Source organism: Drosophila subobscura, chromosome O (genome assembly GCF_008121235.1).
Source record: "Drosophila subobscura isolate 14011-0131.10 chromosome O, UCBerk_Dsub_1.0, whole genome shotgun sequence".
Classification (NCBI taxonomy): Eukaryota; Metazoa; Arthropoda; class Insecta; order Diptera; family Drosophilidae; genus Drosophila; species Drosophila subobscura.
This window is the reverse complement of record NC_048533.1, coordinates 7,636,478-7,655,361: the sequence shown is the minus strand read 5'-3', so window position 1 is coordinate 7,655,361 and position 18,884 is coordinate 7,636,478. Positions and strand designations below refer to the sequence as shown.

At 40.7% G+C, this 18,884-nt stretch overlaps 2 protein-coding genes across 22 annotated transcripts in view; one reads left to right on the top strand and one right to left on the bottom strand.

Annotated features, from left to right (window-relative positions):
• LOC117895980 (synapse-associated protein of 47 kDa) overlaps nt 1-18,884 on the bottom strand; it is a 30,883-nt gene that overhangs the window by 2,865 nt on the left and 9,134 nt on the right. For 3 of the 21 annotated variants that reach the window (XM_034803943.1, XM_034803942.1, XM_034803955.1), the window contains exons 3-9: nt 15,054-15,104; nt 6,872-7,129; nt 3,728-3,825; nt 3,218-3,318; nt 2,876-3,150; nt 2,689-2,807; nt 1,598-1,897 (exon numbers count right to left, since the gene is read on the bottom strand). In XM_034803943.1, coding sequence (XP_034659834.1) covers nt 1,598-1,897; nt 2,689-2,807; nt 2,876-3,150; nt 3,218-3,318; nt 3,728-3,825; nt 6,872-7,129; nt 15,054-15,104 — 1,202 coding nt within the window. Of the gene's footprint in view, nt 1-203; nt 237-806; nt 995-1,176; nt 1,531-1,597; nt 1,898-2,688; nt 2,808-2,875; nt 3,151-3,217; nt 3,319-3,727; nt 3,826-6,871; nt 7,130-15,053; nt 15,105-18,884 lie in introns of those variants that run through there. The other 18 variants (XM_034803949.1, XM_034803944.1, XM_034803954.1 and 15 more) reach the window with 15 other exon arrangements.
• LOC117895988 (tripartite motif-containing protein 40) lies at nt 7,682-8,124 on the top strand. Its single transcript, XM_034803973.1, has 2 exons — nt 7,682-7,904; nt 7,972-8,124. Exons 1-2 carry the CDS (start codon nt 7,740-7,742, stop codon nt 8,011-8,013), a joined length of 207 nt encoding a protein of 68 aa, XP_034659864.1. The 5' UTR covers nt 7,682-7,739; the 3' UTR covers nt 8,014-8,124.

The following is an 18,884-nucleotide window of genomic DNA, read 5'->3' as shown; positions in this document are numbered from 1 at the left end:
TGTATATAATTTTGTTTGTTTTGTAGTAATTTCTTTCGTTTTTTGGTTTTCTTTTTTGTTCGCTTAACAATTTTTTGCTTTTTCTTTTGGGCAATTTTGCAGTATTCTTTTTTCTTTTTGTTGTATAATTTGGTTTCAGTTTATTTTGTTAGTTGGTTTTTTGTTTCTTGCATTTTTTTGAATTTAGGTTTAGGTTTTTGTTTGTTTTGGTTTTTGTTTTTAATCCATTCAATCTTCTGCAAGATGATTCGTCAACAAATTAAGAAATACATGAAGAAAAGTAAATGTTTTTGTTAAAATTGTTTCGCATACAGATTAATCAGATTATTTTTTGGATAATAAATTACGAGTATTTTTTGTTTGAAAATTTTGTGTATTTGCTAGGGGGAAAGGTTGTCGTTTGTGTCGCGGCTTTGGGGGATATTTTTCCAGTTATAATAAATGTGGAGAAATGTGTGAGAAAGTAAAAGGCAAAACAGAAACATTGGGGCTCGGGGAAAATAACTGAAAGAACTAGCGAATTATCATAAATGAAATTGAATTGCAAATTGAATAAAAAGGAGCACGAAATTGCAAAGAGAGATAGAGAGAGAGAGAGAGTATCAATAGGATATATGTGGTATATAAGAATTTCTTGATCGGTTTGGTCATACTCAACTTGTTCGAAATTTGTTTAGTGGCTTTAGACTGTTTCTTTGACTGTTTTCTCGACTATCATCTCGATATCAAATCATATTTCATATCATTTGTAATAAATGGCAAACGAAAGTTGGTTTTATTTATCCAGGGTATACTTTTGTTTTATATATATGTCGTATATAGTACGTTACGGTATACGTGTGTGTATTGAATTTATTTAATACTTTTGTATCTGTTATCCTTTAGTGGCTTTAATTCTATATTTGTTTATGGGAATTGGTTTACTTGGTTTAGTGTTACATTCAATTGATAGATTGTTTAGCTTTTTTCTTTGTTTAGTAATTAAATGCCAGAGCTTTTATGATAAGTAACAAACGATTTTCACACAAAATGTAATTTACACAAAAGAAAGAAACAGAGCAGAGGAGAAAAAAGAGAATTGTTTGGTTTTTACACTTGATTTGTACACACATTTTTTGTTTGTTTGTTTGTTTTATGTTTTTGTTTCACCATTTGTTCAGCATTTTTTGTTTTGTTTTGTCTTGGTCATTGGTTTTGTGTTTTGCAAAACAGAGCATGAAATGAATTTCGACAAGAGACATTTGTTGTGTGTTAGTGTGTGTGGAAAATGGCCATGAAGGAAGTCTTGCCACTAAATTCTAGATGAAAAGTAGACGGCTGAAGCCCAGCTAAAACTTTGGCTAAGCTTTCGAGTATCTACAAATAGAGTTATTCCTGGTCTATAAATGTGTTCTTATGTGTATGAATGAATGTTATTTGTGTTGTCCAGGAAACCAATGAAATTTGTTTTCGAGCAATTTCCATGGGGCAAATGCATGTACAATAAATGTTAGTCTTCAAACCGAATGAACTCAGGCAGAAATTAAAAATCTTCACAATTAAAAAGAAAATATGAATAATAAACATATAAGAAAACAAGAAACTTAAGAAATCTTACCATCGTTTGGGGCTAGGACTTGCTGGGTCATGCTATCAATGCCCAATTTTCGCATACCATCTTGGATCTCAGCCAAATCTGAATCGGTTGTGGTCTGAAAGTCATCGGAAACGAATTCCGATTCAGAGATTTTCTGTTTTATGCCCTTGCCGGCCTTGGTTTGGTCAGCCTCTTTGGCATCAGGCTCTATCACGGCCTTGGGCTGCTCGGCAATTGCCTTGGTGCTCAATGGAGCCTCGCCCTTCACGGGGCTGGCGACAGTCTTGGTTTGGTTTTCAGTTTTTGGTGCCACTTCTTTGGCTGATCGTTTAACAGAGGTTGAGTTTAACAATTTCGTTTTATTTTCGTGTAATTTCGTGTTTGAAAATTATAAAATAAAAATTAAATAAAAAGTTAAAATATAATTAAATAATAGAAAGGAAATCGAGTTGAGGTGAGGCGCTGGGCGGCTGAGATTCGAGAGGATCGCGACTGAAAGGATGAGCGTATGGGAAAAAGTGCTAGATAGAACCGAAAAGAACTCGAATCGCTGACGACACAAGCCTAATGCGGGTGGTGGAGGGACGATTACAAACCATAAGGATCAAAACAAAAAAATTTGAGCATACTTTGGAGGCGGTGTAGTACAGACGCTAGCCAAGAAGTTACGATAGTAGTTTTTGGGAGACTCGAAGAGATAAAGAAGAAGAGAGTTTTATAGAGAACGGAAAACTTTTTGGATAGCTAGCGATTGTGAAAAAGGACTAAGAGACAAATCATAAACGAAACAGGCGCGTGTGGCTAAGGTGAACTAAAAAAACAACTGAAAGACTTATACTTAGATAGAAGATAGAGAGGTGGGTGGGTAGATAGATACAGATACAGATAGAGATACAAGATAGATAGTGAGATAGAGTTAGAGATAGAGGAGAGCGCGCGAGTAACGAGTAACGAGTGTGTGTTTTGTGAGCGAGAGATTCATAGATAGAGAGAGAGCGAGAGAGGTGGATAGAGAGTCTGTTGTATCCTGTTTTGATCCTGATTATATCCTTTCGATGAAGATATATTCTCCACCCGCAGAAGGAGGGAAGAAGGAGCTGGAGCTGACTTACCATCTTCACCGCTGGAGGCCTGACCCACACCATCGGCGCCCAGAGTTCCCAGCTCAGCGGCCTGGATGATCAGTGAGACGCGGTAGAAATAATTCCGCCAGAAGTTCTCCTCAGTGATGCTGTTTCGAAGAAGTAAATATACAAAATTAGTAGAGAATTCGTGTTTGGTTTGGGTTATGTTGCTCACATCTTGGGCACCAACTCGAATCGCATCGTTTCGAGCGCCTTGTCCTCGGCCATAATGGCTATGGCCGTGGGATAGGCGGTGTCATAGCTAAACTCAAAGTCCACGCCAGCGGGCGGGGCGCGCACAAAGTTGCGACGATCCTGGGCGAGACCCAATATTTCCTCCTTGATCTTGGCTTCATTGGCATGTCCAATCCAGGGGGCAGCACCATTACCAGCACCGCCCTGGCCCTTGGCGAAGGCCTCCTGCTCTTTGTTGAATGAATCAAGAATGGTCTGTAAAGAGAGTATTAAATGATTAATAATATAAACGAAATATGAAATGGATCTAGGGCATACTCACATTATCCTTGACTGTTTCCTTGATTTTGCTGCCGGCCTTGCTGATGGCCGATGACAAGAAGGAGCCAAAGTGTTTGGCCTGCTGTGTTACTTTTGTGGTAACTATTGGAACGGGATTTAAAATGATTCAAAGCAGATCGAAGATTAGCTCAAGGTTCATCAGATATCAAGTAGTATCTTCAACTAAATGGGGGTTGCAACTAACTAAACTAGACTACAAAGTAAACGTTTCGTTTAAGGGTTTTGTACTTCGGTTCGAAAAAAATAACGATATTGGGGTGCTGAGGGTTCAAAGTTGAACTAGGGATTATTTTATGCTACAAAAATAACTCTTGAATTAGTAACCTGTCACCGCTTTTCTATCATTAACTTTTTGAATTGGCAATTTCGGCACACGAATTTCGCTTTCGATTATATCTTTCTCATTTCATTCGACATTGATTCGACATTTAGTAGAATTTTGTTGTTGTTGTTGTTTTTTTTTTGTTACCAATCAAAGTGTGACACGTACTTTTGACTTCATCGCCCTTACCCTGTCCAATTTGACCCTCATCGCCAGTGGGCGTGCCACCGCCCGATGCTGGATGCGAGTCGGCGCCCTCTGTGGCACTGTAATTATACAATTTTTTGTTCGTGTTTGTTTGGGGGAGAAAAAGAGGGTGAAAATTTATATATAAGTTTAATTTTTCAATACATATGCGAAAGTCATGGTTGTGGTGTCATATAGGAATATTGGAATATTTCTAGATATACGCAGCTCATGCAGGCAGGCAGGCAGGCAGGCAGCTAACGAGTTTGTAACTACAAAACTTAAGACTTCTGAACAAAATTGATCAAACAAAAAAATCGAAATGCTAGATTTAGTAAAAGTAAGTTGTAAGAAAATTATTAGATGCAAATAGGGGTACAGATTTGTAAGATATAGAGAAGAAAAACATGCTTTTAGGAAAAATATTAATCTTGGGCTTGGGGTTCTGTCTCTCTTGGAATGGGTTATATTTCTATCGGAACTAAATATATTTATTTTCTGTTGGCTCTTTGCTCAAAGATTATTCTTTGAATGAGATCTTTAATAAGTTTAAAGCTAATCCGCGAAGTCTACTGATGGAACTGCGGAAGTTGTAATTCCAATCATTTCTAAGCAGCTTAATCTGAGATTTTAAATGAATTAAGGGAACTTATAGAGAGACTTCTGCAGTCTAATGGCTAAGAAAACTACTGAAGTACTTATGTTTATCTTTCTCTCTACGATTCCCAATTGGATTAAGATAAGAATCACAATCATTCTTATGTAGAATCATTCGTAAGCAGCGGGATAATCGACATAAAATATTTCAGGCTATCGGAAAATGCTAAAATAGGCTTCCTACATCTATAACGTTGATGTTTATTTACACGTTTTTGTTTTTATGTAGACACAGATTTATTCAGATGAAATGTATTTTCTTGATTCTTTTCTGATTTGTGAATGCAAAATGTCATGAAGGATGCCAAAATAAATGATACAAATGCTAAAAGATAGACAAATGAAGGTGGAACATGAAAATATGATAATAAAACATAGATATTGAAAAATAGAGATAGTTTTAGAGCCCATGACGGAGCACACTACTCGTAACAGGAGGCATGCAACGTCTAACTAGCAGCAGCATCATCATTTTCCATTTTAGAGAGACATTCAAGTGCAGAGCGAGCACAGAGAAGGTAGATATAGAGAGAGTGAGAGAAGGGGGGGTCAGGGAGAAGGACATAGAGGTTGAGAGTGGCCCACAGAGTTGGCGCAAGAGCATTTAGCGGCTACACAGAAACAAGCCCGAAGAGAACATAGAATAAATGATAAAAGGGGTACAGGTAGAGGTACACAAAAATGATACACAGAGGATATAAAGGATACGGATGGAGAGAGAGAGAGAGAGAGCTACACAACAACACAGCGAAATGAGAGCACTCAAGCACTCAAAATAGTAGGAGGCACAATGATAATGATACGGATTATGATCGGAATAATGACAATGATAAACAACTACCAACAACAATTAGGCTTGAGCTTTGAGGGGTTTTTTTCTTATCTACTGTACGGTACTGATGGGTAGCCATAGGACATTTGTTCCAGATTGTATATTTTGTGGGTTTCGGTTTTGGTTTTGGTTTGGTTTGGTTTGGTTTTGATTGGTTGGTTGGTTCTCCTTGACCTGGTTTCGATGGGCCGCTCAATAATGATGGAATCTGATACTTTGGGCAATTATCAAAAGTCGAGAAATGATAGTTACATATTATCCTTTTGCCTTTCTACTTTGAAAGCATCGCACACACTCGCACACACACGCACACACACGCACACACACGCACACACACGCACACACACGCACACATAAATCAAACGAAATGAAATGGTTTGAAATTAAATTGGAAAAGAGAGATGGGACTGGCATTATGTAGATATGTTGTATGGGTTCATGTGTTATGTGTTGAGATACTACAGATCTGATCTGAATGAAATGATTCAATGGTAACTCGCGAGTTTTTAATTCCACAAAATTGTGTTCGTTTACGAGTTGGTTGCTAAACTTACCTTTAAGTGTGAATTGGTATCAAATAGGTCAAGTATCTGATTATGTTTTGTATATTATAATTAGAAAATCCATGAACTATGGAGCCTCATAAATAACAAGGAAGGAAGATATTTTAATTTTGTTCTGTTATTCAAGATATTTTGAATAAAACCCCCTTCAAACTCGTTATAATAAAATAAACAATTTAAATATATTTAATTCATAACCAGATACTTGCACTCCTTCTCCCAACATTTGTGTAAAGGAACATAATTTTGCTAACTGCCTTTAGCCAATAGTTTTCATTAGGTTTTGCACTTGTTTATTGTACATACAAAAACGTTTAAAGGAGATTCATTGTGGTATTGTATGGGGATAGATACGAGTAGGGGTTTAATAGAGAGACAGAGTGAGAGAGAGAGAGCGAGAGAGCGAGTAGTAAGTATTTTGATTTGTACAAAAAGTTATTTAAAGGTGACTTTTGAACCAGCAGAAGTATAGAAAGTGTGTGGCTTTAACTAAATATGCAATTATAATTGTAAATATATTTTGGTTAAGAGTGAAAAATGCGCAACAATACGAGTAGTATCTGCAAACTAAATGATCGAGAGAGCAGGTACATATATTCTCATTGGATATGGTTATAGGCAAGAGTAGTAAATAGTTAGTTAGTATACAGTTCAAGAGTGGCTTTTGGTTAGTATTTAAGTAAACTTGAGTGTGGCAGGAGGGAGGCATCTCAACTGATTTGGTTGGTTTGAGGCAAAACTAATGGTTGGGGGCAAAACCAAAAGAAAACTTCCAGCTTCTGCTGTGGGTCTTCTCATATTCTTTTCGGGCGGAGGTGGAAAACTTTCAGTCAAAGACTTCAAACAAAGGAAAAGGCAAAATGGAAAAACTTGAACAAAAGGCTTAAAAAACTTGAGGACGGGCTGGGGTGGGGGGAAGGCTTAACCGGAGGTTAACCAAGGTACGGACCAAGGAACTAAAATACAAACGCGACTCTCATTTTCATTATATTTTTTTTGTTATTTTGTTTTTAGTTTGGTTTCTGCGGCTCTGCTGAGTATTTAATTCCGTCATTGTTAAGCTGGCACCCATACCTAATATACCTCGACTTGTCGTCATCCTCGGCACCACTCACAGCTCCGGATCCGGCTGCGGCAACACCACCCTCGAGGGCACCCTCAGCGCCCTCGGCCCCGTCGGCACCGCCGGTCTTTCGTAGTCCCGGGATCGATGGTATCGACGGCATCGCTGGCATGGCTGGCATCGACGGCATCGATGGCATCGCCGGCATGGCTGGCATCGATGGTATCGAGGCGTTTCCCAGCCAACCCTTGGCACTTCCCAGCCATCCGCTATAGCGAAAGAGAAAGGGAGAAACACAAAGAAAAAAGAGCATTAGTGGGAGGTCCTTGATTGAGTGACTGACTGACAAAATGACAATCAATCTTTGCCCTAATTTGACAATATTCAATGCATGTGTGTGGTGGCTGTGTCGTCTGTTGGTGCCTCTAGCTGAGGGCCTGATAAAAATCTCTAATGTATTATGTCAAACAATAAGCAGACGCCTCAACATGTCAGCCACAAGCACAAGCACACACACAGAGACCCAGATGCATGTACCTACAAAATATACTTGAACTTATATAAAAAGAAAATATAATACAGGGTACAGAGCAAGAGATTTTCATGTACATATATGAGTTTCCACTCCCATTGGGCGTAGACAGTCAAGCGCGATTTATTGAGTAATTTTTTCACACTGTCATAAATATAAATCTCACTGACAGGCCCATAGTATACGTGACACACTCGACTATGCTCCAATTCCGGCTGGAGATGTCATTAAAGATGCCTTTCGAATATACTTCAAAGTATACTTCATTCACAGTTCTACTATCGTCATAACGAATAAGGATAAACGGTGCCAACAAGCAACCAAAACATTTACAAGTAAAAGAAAAGATGTCGGCGAAAAAAGAAGTGTGTGTCGTCTGCCTGAGCAAGAAGCGCCATCAGGTGTATACAAAATGCCAGCATTCGTTCTGCCGTCGCTGCCTGCGCCGCGTTTACTTCGAGTGTCCCACCAAAAATTGCCCCCTGTGCCGTCATCCCATTGGTTACTATGTGGTTAGTATATAGATCTATAGCTGCAGATCCTCCAATACTCATTCGCACCTATCCCCCTCCCTTCCAGCGCTACCATCGCAAAGGCTTGAAAATATCTTTCTTTTTCTAAAAAATAATAGGCAAAATCGCATAAATAAGTTTTTTTTTTTTAATAGTTGTTCAGATTTAATTTTCTTTATGTTTTATAAACCACAAACCATTGTGGAAATATGGGAAATATTTGGGTCGCGTTCTTTAGATATTAAAGGTAGTTTGGAAATAATTTTATTTGACACTAGGAAGAATATTAAATACGATTTTCTTCTACTTCAGATGCTTCAGATAACTCAGATGGATCCTCGATTTACAACCCACGGATCTGGAGCAGCACTGGATATCCCTCTTCCTTAATTACTCTACTTTAAAACTAGTACGTGAATTTTTCCACCATTCAGTTAGGCAGATGGAACTTTAATAAAACTTGACTTTTTCAGACAGTCCACTTAACACTGCCTAAAGTAGCAAAATACGACTTTACTTTTTCCTTTTTTTTTTGCAGGACCAAATGCTCGCATTGAGACGCATTAAGCCCCTTAAGTCGTGAGGCTTAAACCACGCCCCTACACATGTACCCACACACTACCCAATCGATTGGGGGAAGGACTGTGTACAGTGTTTTCTGCTTATTTTTGCAGGTTCTCTTTGCTCGGATATTCAATGCACATAGTGCAATATTGAATGTGGTGGCATCCAGCAAAAAAAGAAGCAAAAGAAGAACATGCCACCACCCCCATCTCCATATATTGGTAGGGCTGATGATGATGATGATGATGATGATGCACAACACGCGTACAGAAAACGGAAATGAAATAAAATTCACACAATGACAAGCAAAGGATTTTTCCATCTTATGGCTCTTTGTTAATGCCGCTTTATCGATACGAATATCTACATACGTATATGCATTATGGTTCATTATATGACAAGGCAAGGCCACAGGAGTTGTGGGACACACTCGCTGGGCAGGCAGGCGGCACTCTCTCTGCCGCGTGCTCGCGGCAAGTGCTCGCTCATGTGGCAAGGAGCGGAACGAAAAGGCTGGATGCGCAAATCGAATTAAATTGTTGCAAAAAACCATTAAATTTCAGAGGACTGCACTTAATTGTTGTGGGAAATTAAATTAAGGCGAATTGGGTCAAGAGATTAAAGCAGCACATCAACCATACGCCATGTGGGCAACACGCGCCCCCATTAGGAATCAAACGCGATGCACAGCGAAGGCAGTACGGTGCCATATACTCGTACTTTAATTCTGACAATTGACTATCGCTTTACATGAGCTGCTTATCATTAGCAAGTCTCCAATTGGCCAGCCTCCAAGTACAGTTAGTCGCTTCCCCTTCCATATTTTTATAGTGATTTATGCCTTCGTCTCGGACTGTTGGAAAGGGAAGGCTTTTACGCAATTTTGCTTGGCCTGTCAGGCGGCAACAGTTTTCCCCGGGTTTTGCGGTTTTATTTATGGGTCCATGGATACCCATTTGGGGCCGTGCATAACTTAGTGGCAGAGCAACCCGATAAGTGGTTGGGCATTCGCTTCCATGGGATGGAATGGAGCCTTAAAGACAGAATTCTCTGGCATTACTCGAATTTCCATGGAATTACTTTTCCTTCTGCCGTATGTCTGCAACTTTGCCAATGAAAATCATAAATTTCCATCCAAGTTCATAATTTTCCACGCATGTTTTCTCTTAAAAATTGACTTTGCTGCTTTCATGTTCGGGTTTTATTTTTTGTCTTCTCTCTAGTGATTTTTATTTTGTTTTTGCCAGAGAGTGAAAAGTTTTAATTATAAAACTTTAAGAGGGGGCAAATGCTGCGGCAAACGAACACTCGCTGCGAAATAAAAAAGAAATACGACAGCCCGCAATGCCAGACCAATACCCGGAGGTCGAGACCAAGAAAAAGAGTAAAACAAATTGAGTTTTTCCCCTGCATGGAGAGAGAGAGAGTGGCCTCAATTCTCCAGACATCTCCATCATAAATCCAAAGGGGTGTAAACAAGGCCAGCACAAAAAAGCAAGTCGAGAATTAATTATTACTGCATTTCTCTATTCTGATTGGCTTTTTCCTATCCATTGAAGGACTCAAATTATGAATGCAAATGCAAATGATAATTGCCATGTGATGCAGGGGCTTACCCCCCCATTTGTGTGTGCGCTGTGCATATCAAATAGGGAAATAAGGAGGGGCTTTCGCCACGATTTAAATGCAACAACCCATTGGGAATACTCGGACTGACACTCCCTTTATTCCTTTTAGTCCTTTATGTGTTATGCAAACTATAGTACACAAGCGTATGTATGTGCAGCTTTATTAGATCGATATCCAAGGGCAGCGTAGCTGCTGTTTGTCCTTAGTTATGGAGTAAACAGACGCAGAGATACACAAACACTCGGTGCAGCATTTGATAGACATAAGCTGGGTTTTAATAGCTGCCCGATTTAAGAGTCAGCTTTAAAAGTGTCATAGCAGAGAGCATTCCCATTGGAAATATCATATTTGATGGCCAGTCTCAACATACAGGATGGCAGCCATAAAAGTTGAAGTTTCTGGCTGCTCAACTTGAACATCAATACAATGACTTGCTCTTTTAACTGCTAGTCAACTTTTGACAGACATTTGAGTGAATAAAACTTTGTGATCCGCTTTGCAGCATCGGAGAGAACATTTAACCACCAAGCCACTTGTGCGTGTATTTTCCATTTATTTTTATTTAGCTTTTTCTTGGAATTTTCTTCTATTATTTTCAGCTGCATTTTCTTGGAAGTGCGTTTTTTTATTTTCAGTTGAAATTTCTACCGTTATTGAATCTATTTACCGTTAGCTCTTGCCATGGGACTTTACATATTTTTCGCTAGTTTCTTTTCAGGTTTTATTGTGAGGCAACACATTGTTTGGGGTCGTGGAAGGGGAATCATGGCATTACACCCTTTACATAAGAAGGGACGAAAAGTGAATGACAAAACAACATGCCACACACACGCACACACACGCACACACACACAAAGCACTTATGTAAATTGCAGCCTGTGCAGGAAAATGCTTCACAGGTCTAGAATTTTATGGCACGGGGGCCACGGGCAGGGGCACGACGACGACAACTGAAATTGCAACTGCAACTGCAAATGGAGAATGGCAAAATGTTGCAAGGCTGGCACAAAAAGGAGCTCTACCGACAGACAGGGGGCAATGGGGTGTTTGGTTGCAAGTGACAAAGCTTGACACTCCCACTCCGCCTCTTTTTGGAGGGATGCTCTGATGCGAAAACTGCATTGTCAGCTTAGAGAATGGCGTCAACTGTTGCTGGTTGCTCCTTTTGTTGCAGCTGCCCCTCCTCACTCTATCTACTTTCAACCCGCGCTCTGTCTGTCTCTCTGTGTTTTTGTGCGGCTTCAGCGCAGAGTGTGAGTGCGACTTTTGTCCATTTTAATTGTTGAAGCAGTTAATTGGATGGTACTCCCGGTACCCCACCCCTTAATTGGATTGAGATTAAGTTGGGAGCCCCCTGCTGTGATTTCTCTAATTTCAATCGAAACGGGACACGCCATGTGCCCCTGCCCATGCCCCTGGCTCATGTTGAAGGGCCAATAACTAAGCCGCATGGCAACAGCGTCAGCGGCAATGCCATTGCCAGTGCCTTCCGTTGCCAGGTTGATCCCCAGGCTTTGTAAGACCTACACAATGGCGCTGTATTTAAAGATAATGCTTATAGGAAATTTATTACATTTGCTTTTGCTTTTGCTTTTGGGACGTGCGTCGAGGCAGGAGAAAATAAAATGAAATAAAGCCAAATGCGTGTATAAGGCGCAAAATAAATGATACCCTGGCCAGAGAGCGGCAGAGACAGAGGAGCACCTGCTGAGCTTCCGCTTTTGCTAACAGAGAATTTCCACCATCATCATTTTCATCAGCAGAGCAGAGACGAGCACCCTTCCCCTCCAGCCACCTAATGGCAAGCAATCGACGAGGCGAGTTACAAGAGTAGAAAAAGGAAGCTAAACCTTGCTTTCTGAACTGCACACGAAACCCTCGCCCTGTCGGAGCGAGGCGCAACAGCCGGAGTGTCAAGAAAAATCCGCATTTGACAAATTACCAGCAAACAGGTAAACAGCGGAGTTAGCAGGCAGGAGACCCTGCCACGGGGCTGAAAATATCCGAAAGGTGTACACAGACATTATGTAGATGATGGTGTGATGGTGTGTTGCGGGCACGACAATCTACATAATCATGGTCATGTGTTGCTATTAATAAAAGATGAGCTGAAGCAACATTAAACGCTTGCATAAATGTGAATCATCCATCGACAGTGCCGCAAAGAGCCACAGAGCATTTATCTCACCCTTCGCTGTATTTATGATTTTTTTGAGGTGACATTTGACTTTTTCTGCTCAGCAGATTTCCGTTTTCCCCTCCACCTTCATCGACTATTTATTCATTGGTTGTTTGCTTTATGCGTTGTTTATTTGGCTTTTGTTTTATTGCAATTAAAGTGAGGATAGATGTCTGTATGTGTGTGCACTTGTGGTATCAATTATTCAGGACAAACAAAGGCGGCAACAGCGCCCAAGTGGCAGCTAAAACAAAGCCAAAAAGTCGAGCATAAATTATTCAAAACGTGAATTGATGAACCGAAACAGGCCAAAAACAGAGATTGAGAGATTGATGCCAGAGCCCAATCAATTCAAGGGTCAGGTCACCGGTTTGCCCGATTGATAATTCATTGGTGCCACTTCCGCGGTGGAAATGCTGCACCCAACTTTTGTCTGATTATAAAATCTGACCTTTGTGCGGCCTCTTACCTAACTTTGAGCCTGTTTAGAGGGGATAATTACAGAGCCTTAGAGTTAGGCAAACAACTCCATTACCTTTTATTTGAGGTTGCCACCCTTTCGGCCATAATCCTGCTTGGATAATTAAGAGCCACCCACCTCGCCTTTTAGTCCACTTAATATGATTGCCTAATGGCTGGTTGTGTCGCGGCGCGCTGTGAGCCCCACGACATTAAAGGAAACGAGCATCTAAGCCCCATGCCCATTCGAAAGAACGACAGCGATAAGCGGCAAAATAATACAAAGAAAACATAATAATCATAATGAAGTAGTGCGCATTACTTGGGAGAAATAAAAAGTGGTGTTGGGCTAAGGATTCTTACATAGAAATTGCACAGAAAAGTGGGAGTCTCTCTTTTCTCTGGCAGTGGCCATTATTTACTTCCTGTAAAATGAATCTCTACTCTCCAGTCTATGCTTAAACTCTGCAGAAACTATGCTGAAGGTTAATTAAGCTAAAACTTTGCGTCGCAGTCTAAAAATACTCGCAACAGCATGAACAATAGAGAGCATGGAGGAGCTCCTGCATGCGAATGACAGGTGAAACGGCAGTCAGACACTGTTTCTGTTCAATGGCCATTTCGCTTTCGGTTTGCTGTAACCAAAGACATTTTCGCATTGGTCGGAACACGCACACCTGCGGCGACCTCGTCTCGGGCTGGGTCCTCCCAAGGAAAACAAAAGGGTATTGTGATTTGGAATGACTATAGAAGAAGCTGTGGCACATGTGGTTTTGTAATGCTGGGGCTTCCAGTTGGCTACCAAATGGAATAGTTTAAAGCTCAGACTTCAATTTGCCGGTGATTGATGGAGTATTTTTTTAGGATTACTTTAAGAGAATATTGACAGAGCAATGAAGAGCTTTTGTTGAAATGACAAATCCACTAAAAATACATTTTTCCATTCCTAAGTTTCATACCAAATGAAATGAAATGCTGTTCAATGGCTGGGGGAAATTTCTTCTCTACCACGCTGATATTTTCCAAGGACATTCGATGGCGCTTTTATGTTAAACAAATTTAACTCTTTTCTTTTCTTCTTTGATTTCCGGATTTCAACAAAATGAAGGACACGTCAGGGACAAACAGAATGGGGAAATGGATATGGGATATGGGAAATGGGCAAATAAAACGCACAGCCCAATGATTGTGAGTGAGTTCTGATTGGAAAATCCTATAAATAGAAGGAAGCCCTCAGTGGGAATCCCTATGCCACCTACCATATAACTGATTAACCATTTCATGCAACATATTCAGGGGTTATATACATACAATATTTATTTACAGCCCACGATGACCCTACTGCCCCTACAGGACTCTCCTGGCATTCGGAATGACAATCCCTGAAATGATAAACGTCCCAGGGCTTTGGGACAATTGTTGCCATGGGGCTTTGGGGCTCGTTCTCACTCAATCAAGTGCTGAATAGCTTGGAGGTACACACGAGTATATTGTAGGCCCTGAAGTCCGTACGGACGTACTGCCCAAAGGGCTCTGGGGGCGCACAAATAAAAGAGGAGCGAACCGAAAAAGGTGCCAAATGCCAGGGAATGGAATTTTATGCGCATTAATTAAACGCAGAAAGCAGGAGCACGCCCAGGAAAATGCAAATGAATTATTTAGTCTGATATTTAAGCTGATTGAGATGAATTAACTTGAAATGAATATCAAAGGAAAGGAAAGGAAAGGGCCCTGCTCTGCTCTGCTCGGCTCTAGTCAACACGTGGGCGCCACATTAAAGTTGAGAGTCGGATTTCCCACGGCGATTTTCGCCCACGCATGTAATTATACCACAAAAAGGAGTCACTGGATTTTCATTAGCCCATGCATGTGTATGAGTGTGTGTGTGTGTGTGTGTGTGTGAGAGGGCCACTTTGGTGCAATTAAAGTTGCAGAGCAGCCGCCAAACTGCAATTTTTATTTGACTTCTTGCCTCCTTTTTAGCGATTATGAACAAGGAACAAGGCTTCTCTCTGGCGGTCCAACTTTTAACAACCTTTGGCGCTTTTTTTTGCCCCCTTTGTTTTGCCTCTTATTTAGCCCAAGTGGGCGTGGTCTCTGGCCTCTGAATTGCACAGAAAAGTTAGCTGTGTGTTAATGATTTTACGACTGCCATAGAAAGTTTTCCCAGCTCTTTTTGTGTGTGAGTGGCAAAAAGGTAAATAGTTTTGATAGCTTAGGAGCACCACATAATGGCTTCTAATTAGGTTTAATTGGAAATACACTTATACTCTTAGCTGGGATAATGGAGAGCAAAAGAACAAATGATATCAACTTACGTGGCTTCGGTCACAAATGAATCAACCAAGGATGTGGATTTGGGAAGGCTAATAAAAAATAATGAGAATAAAATAAGGAGTAGAAATAAAGGAAAAGCATATAGAATAAATTATAAAATAAATATTAATTGAATTGAAAAATGTAAACAAATCTATCTACCTTTCAAAAATAATTAAATGATAATAAATATCTAACTAAAAAGGTTGCAGCTTTGAGTGTTCCATTCTGCGATCAGTCACAGCAAAAGCTGCTTGCAATTTGTATTTAAGATTATACTTAAAGGTTTATCCTTTTGATGGATTATTCTTTCGTTAAAACTTATTTTCCCCTTTACCTGTCGTTAATTAACTAATTAGATTAAATAATTTCCTGGGGCTACATTTTGCACACATTTCCATCTGCAGTCGGAATCTGCTTTTGTTCAAACTTCAGGATATTTACCTGCAAAAGAAAGGGAGAAAAGAGTGAAAAGTTTCAAAAGTTAATGAAGATGAATATCGTTCAGTGATTTTATGTGTGTTAGTGTGGGAATTAATTAGACAATTTCGTGTTGGGACTGACAAAAGGGAGCCGCTGCTGAAATACTTCCGGCCCGACCGTTCCTGTCCTGTTCTGCGCTGACCCTCTCTTATTAAGCCTGAAGGATATGATATTACAAATGCGAAACAGAGCCGCAAACATGAAAGCGAAAATGAAAGTGCAAAGGTCACGCCAAGCGAACGGGAGCAGCCCATAAATCTCTCGGGCCAAGAAAAACAATTTCTTAACATAAATCAACTCGATTGCAGGAGGGAATTGTGAGTGAAGATGCCGAGCAGAATATCGCTTGCAGAATACTCGTATTTATGTAGCAATTTGCCAGCAAGGACAGCCCCATTGATAAACAATACAAATCGAATTGAATTCCATCGAAGCAGCAGCAGGAGGAGGTGGCACGGCGCTCACAAACAGAAGGTAAAACAATTGTTTCAAATTGAAATGTAATGTAAATCGTGCCCCCGGGGCAGGGCCGCCTGACCTTGACCCAAATGCGGGAAAATGCCACACGAGCCGACGTGGTCCCGTACGACGGTGTCCTGTGGCACACAGGAGAACATTACACCGTGTGGCAGGGCAGGCAAAAGGCCAACCAAGATAAAAGTCTAAGGCTGCCACACATCGCGAGCAGGCGATGGCAAGGACATTGGGTAGGAGGAGTGGTACCATGCCTGGCCATGCGTAATTTATGCCAACTGATGCCGCCGCATCATGCAACACAGTGGAAAAAATTGCAAATTTTATTCAATTAAGTGTAGCGCTTTTCCACCAAGCTTTCCATCATCCTCTCGCCCTCGCACTCCCACAACCACCAACAACAAACTTGTTTATGGCAAATTGTCAGCCACATCCCCAAGCAACGGCAACGGCAACGGCAACAGTTCCTCTTCTTCATGCGCGAGGAGGACCTCCTTCATCGGTTTTCTTGCTGCGTTTTTTTTACATAACGTGGCATTCATTATAGGGCTAATTAAGTATACGCCATGTTGTGTGCTCTAGATGGCAAAAGAGAGCTTGCGCTCCACGTCTCCATTCCAAGGAAAGATGCACTGCCATCCATCTGTGGCTGTTCCACTTCCGATCGATACTCGGGCAGCATATGGCAAGCGACATTAGTTTGATTAGGGCACGCCCCAGAGACGCCTTCCTGCCTGCCTGATGGGAAAATTATTGTTTGTCTTTGGCTGAGAAAATCATTAAAATATGGCAAATGGTACAACCCAGAGCTGACACCATATGTAATAATGGTTGGGGGAAAATGCAATAAAGATATTTATTGGAAAGGGAACTTAATGAAAATCTTCGAAGAAGAAATCTCTTCCCTTTTGTATATCTTCCACTATAATCCAGAAATCTGTAGCTTGCTCAGCTCTTCCACAGGTCAGACTGGTCATTGCTCATACGCCGCGTAAGCCAAAGCATATGGCGGCACTTGCCCCGTCTCGCGATGAAGCGCATCCAAGGACTGCGCCATCATGCAGCAACGTGTTGACCTTTAGCACACGTTTCCCATCTCACACTCCCTTCCCTCTGGCTGTATTATCTTAATTGGTATGCAGGCAAAGCTGTGTTGGTATTGGTGTTGATTTAACGTTGTTTGTGTGTGTGTGTGTGTGTGTTTGTCGTATGACTTGGCATATTTCATTACTCAATTACAAAGCAAACGCTCGTTCGCGCTTGTTTTCTCTCTCTGTCCATGTCCCTGTCCTTGTCTCTGTCCAAGACTAAAACCGTTTGCAATTTTCAATTAACGGGTACACACAAACACACTGACAAATGTAGACACAGATACACACACTCCCACAAACAAAAGCTCAGAAATCAACCTCTGCCTAAGGCTTGCCCCGCTAAGAGATAATCAATGGCTGTTGGCTGTCCCACAGCGGAAACCCGTGGACTGTGTGAGTCCTGCCAAAGAATGCCAACTCACAGTTGAATGAATGAATCGCTGGTAAGAATGGATTGATGAGTCGTACCCCACACACACAAACACACACAGACTCTGACTAATGAAAGATGCAATATGGCAGAATGATTCAGCCTTCGGTTGGGTCGATTCTCTCTTCTCTAATGCAAAAGAGAGAATATTTAATTAAGAAATGCTTTTGACTCTGGTATGCGAGCGAACAAAGCCAGCCAAAGGATGTTTAGGTATTTATTGTTCAGCTAATAAATGGGGACAGGTTGTTCCTATTACAGTGGAGCCTGCTTAAGTTGAACAGCAGAAAACAAAAGATGAAGGTCTCCCTCTTGTTTTGATGAATGCCAATACAACCTATTATCTTGGTGATTTATTTATAACTAAAGATATTTTTGTTTATGTTCTTTCATTGCTAAGATTTCGAGGTCTTTCACCACTTTCATCTTGCCCGATAATTATATTTTTCCGGTTCCCGTTTTTCAGCCGAAGAAGAAAATAAAATAAAATACCTGTGAAAGGTTCCCAAACCACAAAGGTATGCTGGTTAAAAAGGTAACAACTTTTATTTAAAAACTATTTAGTAAAGTGTAAGAGCACATTTTTGACTTAATTTTTGCACAACATTTTTCCACACATTATCTGTACACACCTTGTACAGAATTATTTGTTCACCCTTAAATTACAGCTTCCGGGGACGAAAATTGCTTTAACTATAAAATATCCTGGCTGCAGATAGTAGAACCTAAAGACTTTAATTTTTTTGTGTAGAGCAACTTTTGACAGCCATTTGGAGGAGTCAGAGAAACCTTTTAAGGACGCTTCTGGGCATGAAAATTTAACAAGTTTTACGGAGGTCTGGGACACGCTCGTAAAATGTGGGGCCCTGTCACGTACAGGCGACACTGGGAATGTGTATGTGGGAGTTTCACTTACAGGCTACTCTTATCGTAGGATGTTGGGAGTGTTGGAGGACAAACATCCAGTGGATATTGCCATTAGCAGTAAAGTTTCGTCGCACCATGAAAATAATATTCAACGATATCAAAAGTTTCGAAAGAACACTCTGATTACAATCACAAAATCACAAAGAATGCCTCATTAAAAGTTATATTTCTTGGCCTCCAAAAAGGGTTCCTCAAATTCGATTAAAGGGGAGCCCGAAAAAGAAAGAGTTGAAATGCCAGTATTTTGGTTTAATTTTTGGTTGCCATGTAAATTGCAAATTTCCCAAAATGAAGGCAACCCAAAAAGCAAAAGCCATCGGTGACAGACTGACAAAGTGGCTGAGTGACTGACTGAAAGTCTGACACTGTTGTTGACAGTATTAATTGCTCACGTTAACGTCGAAGAGCGCAAAAACCGAAAATTGAAT

Excerpts from the sequence above, each read along its gene's own strand:
- LOC117895988 (XM_034803973.1), top strand. The coding sequence starts at position 7,740 with ATGTCGGCGAAAAAAGAAGTGTGTGTCGTCTGCCTGAGCAAGAAGCGC. Across the intron at positions 7,905-7,971 it reads ATCCCATTGGTTACTATGTG|CGCTACCATCGCAAAGGCTT; the intron begins GTTAGTATATAG and ends CCTCCCTTCCAG.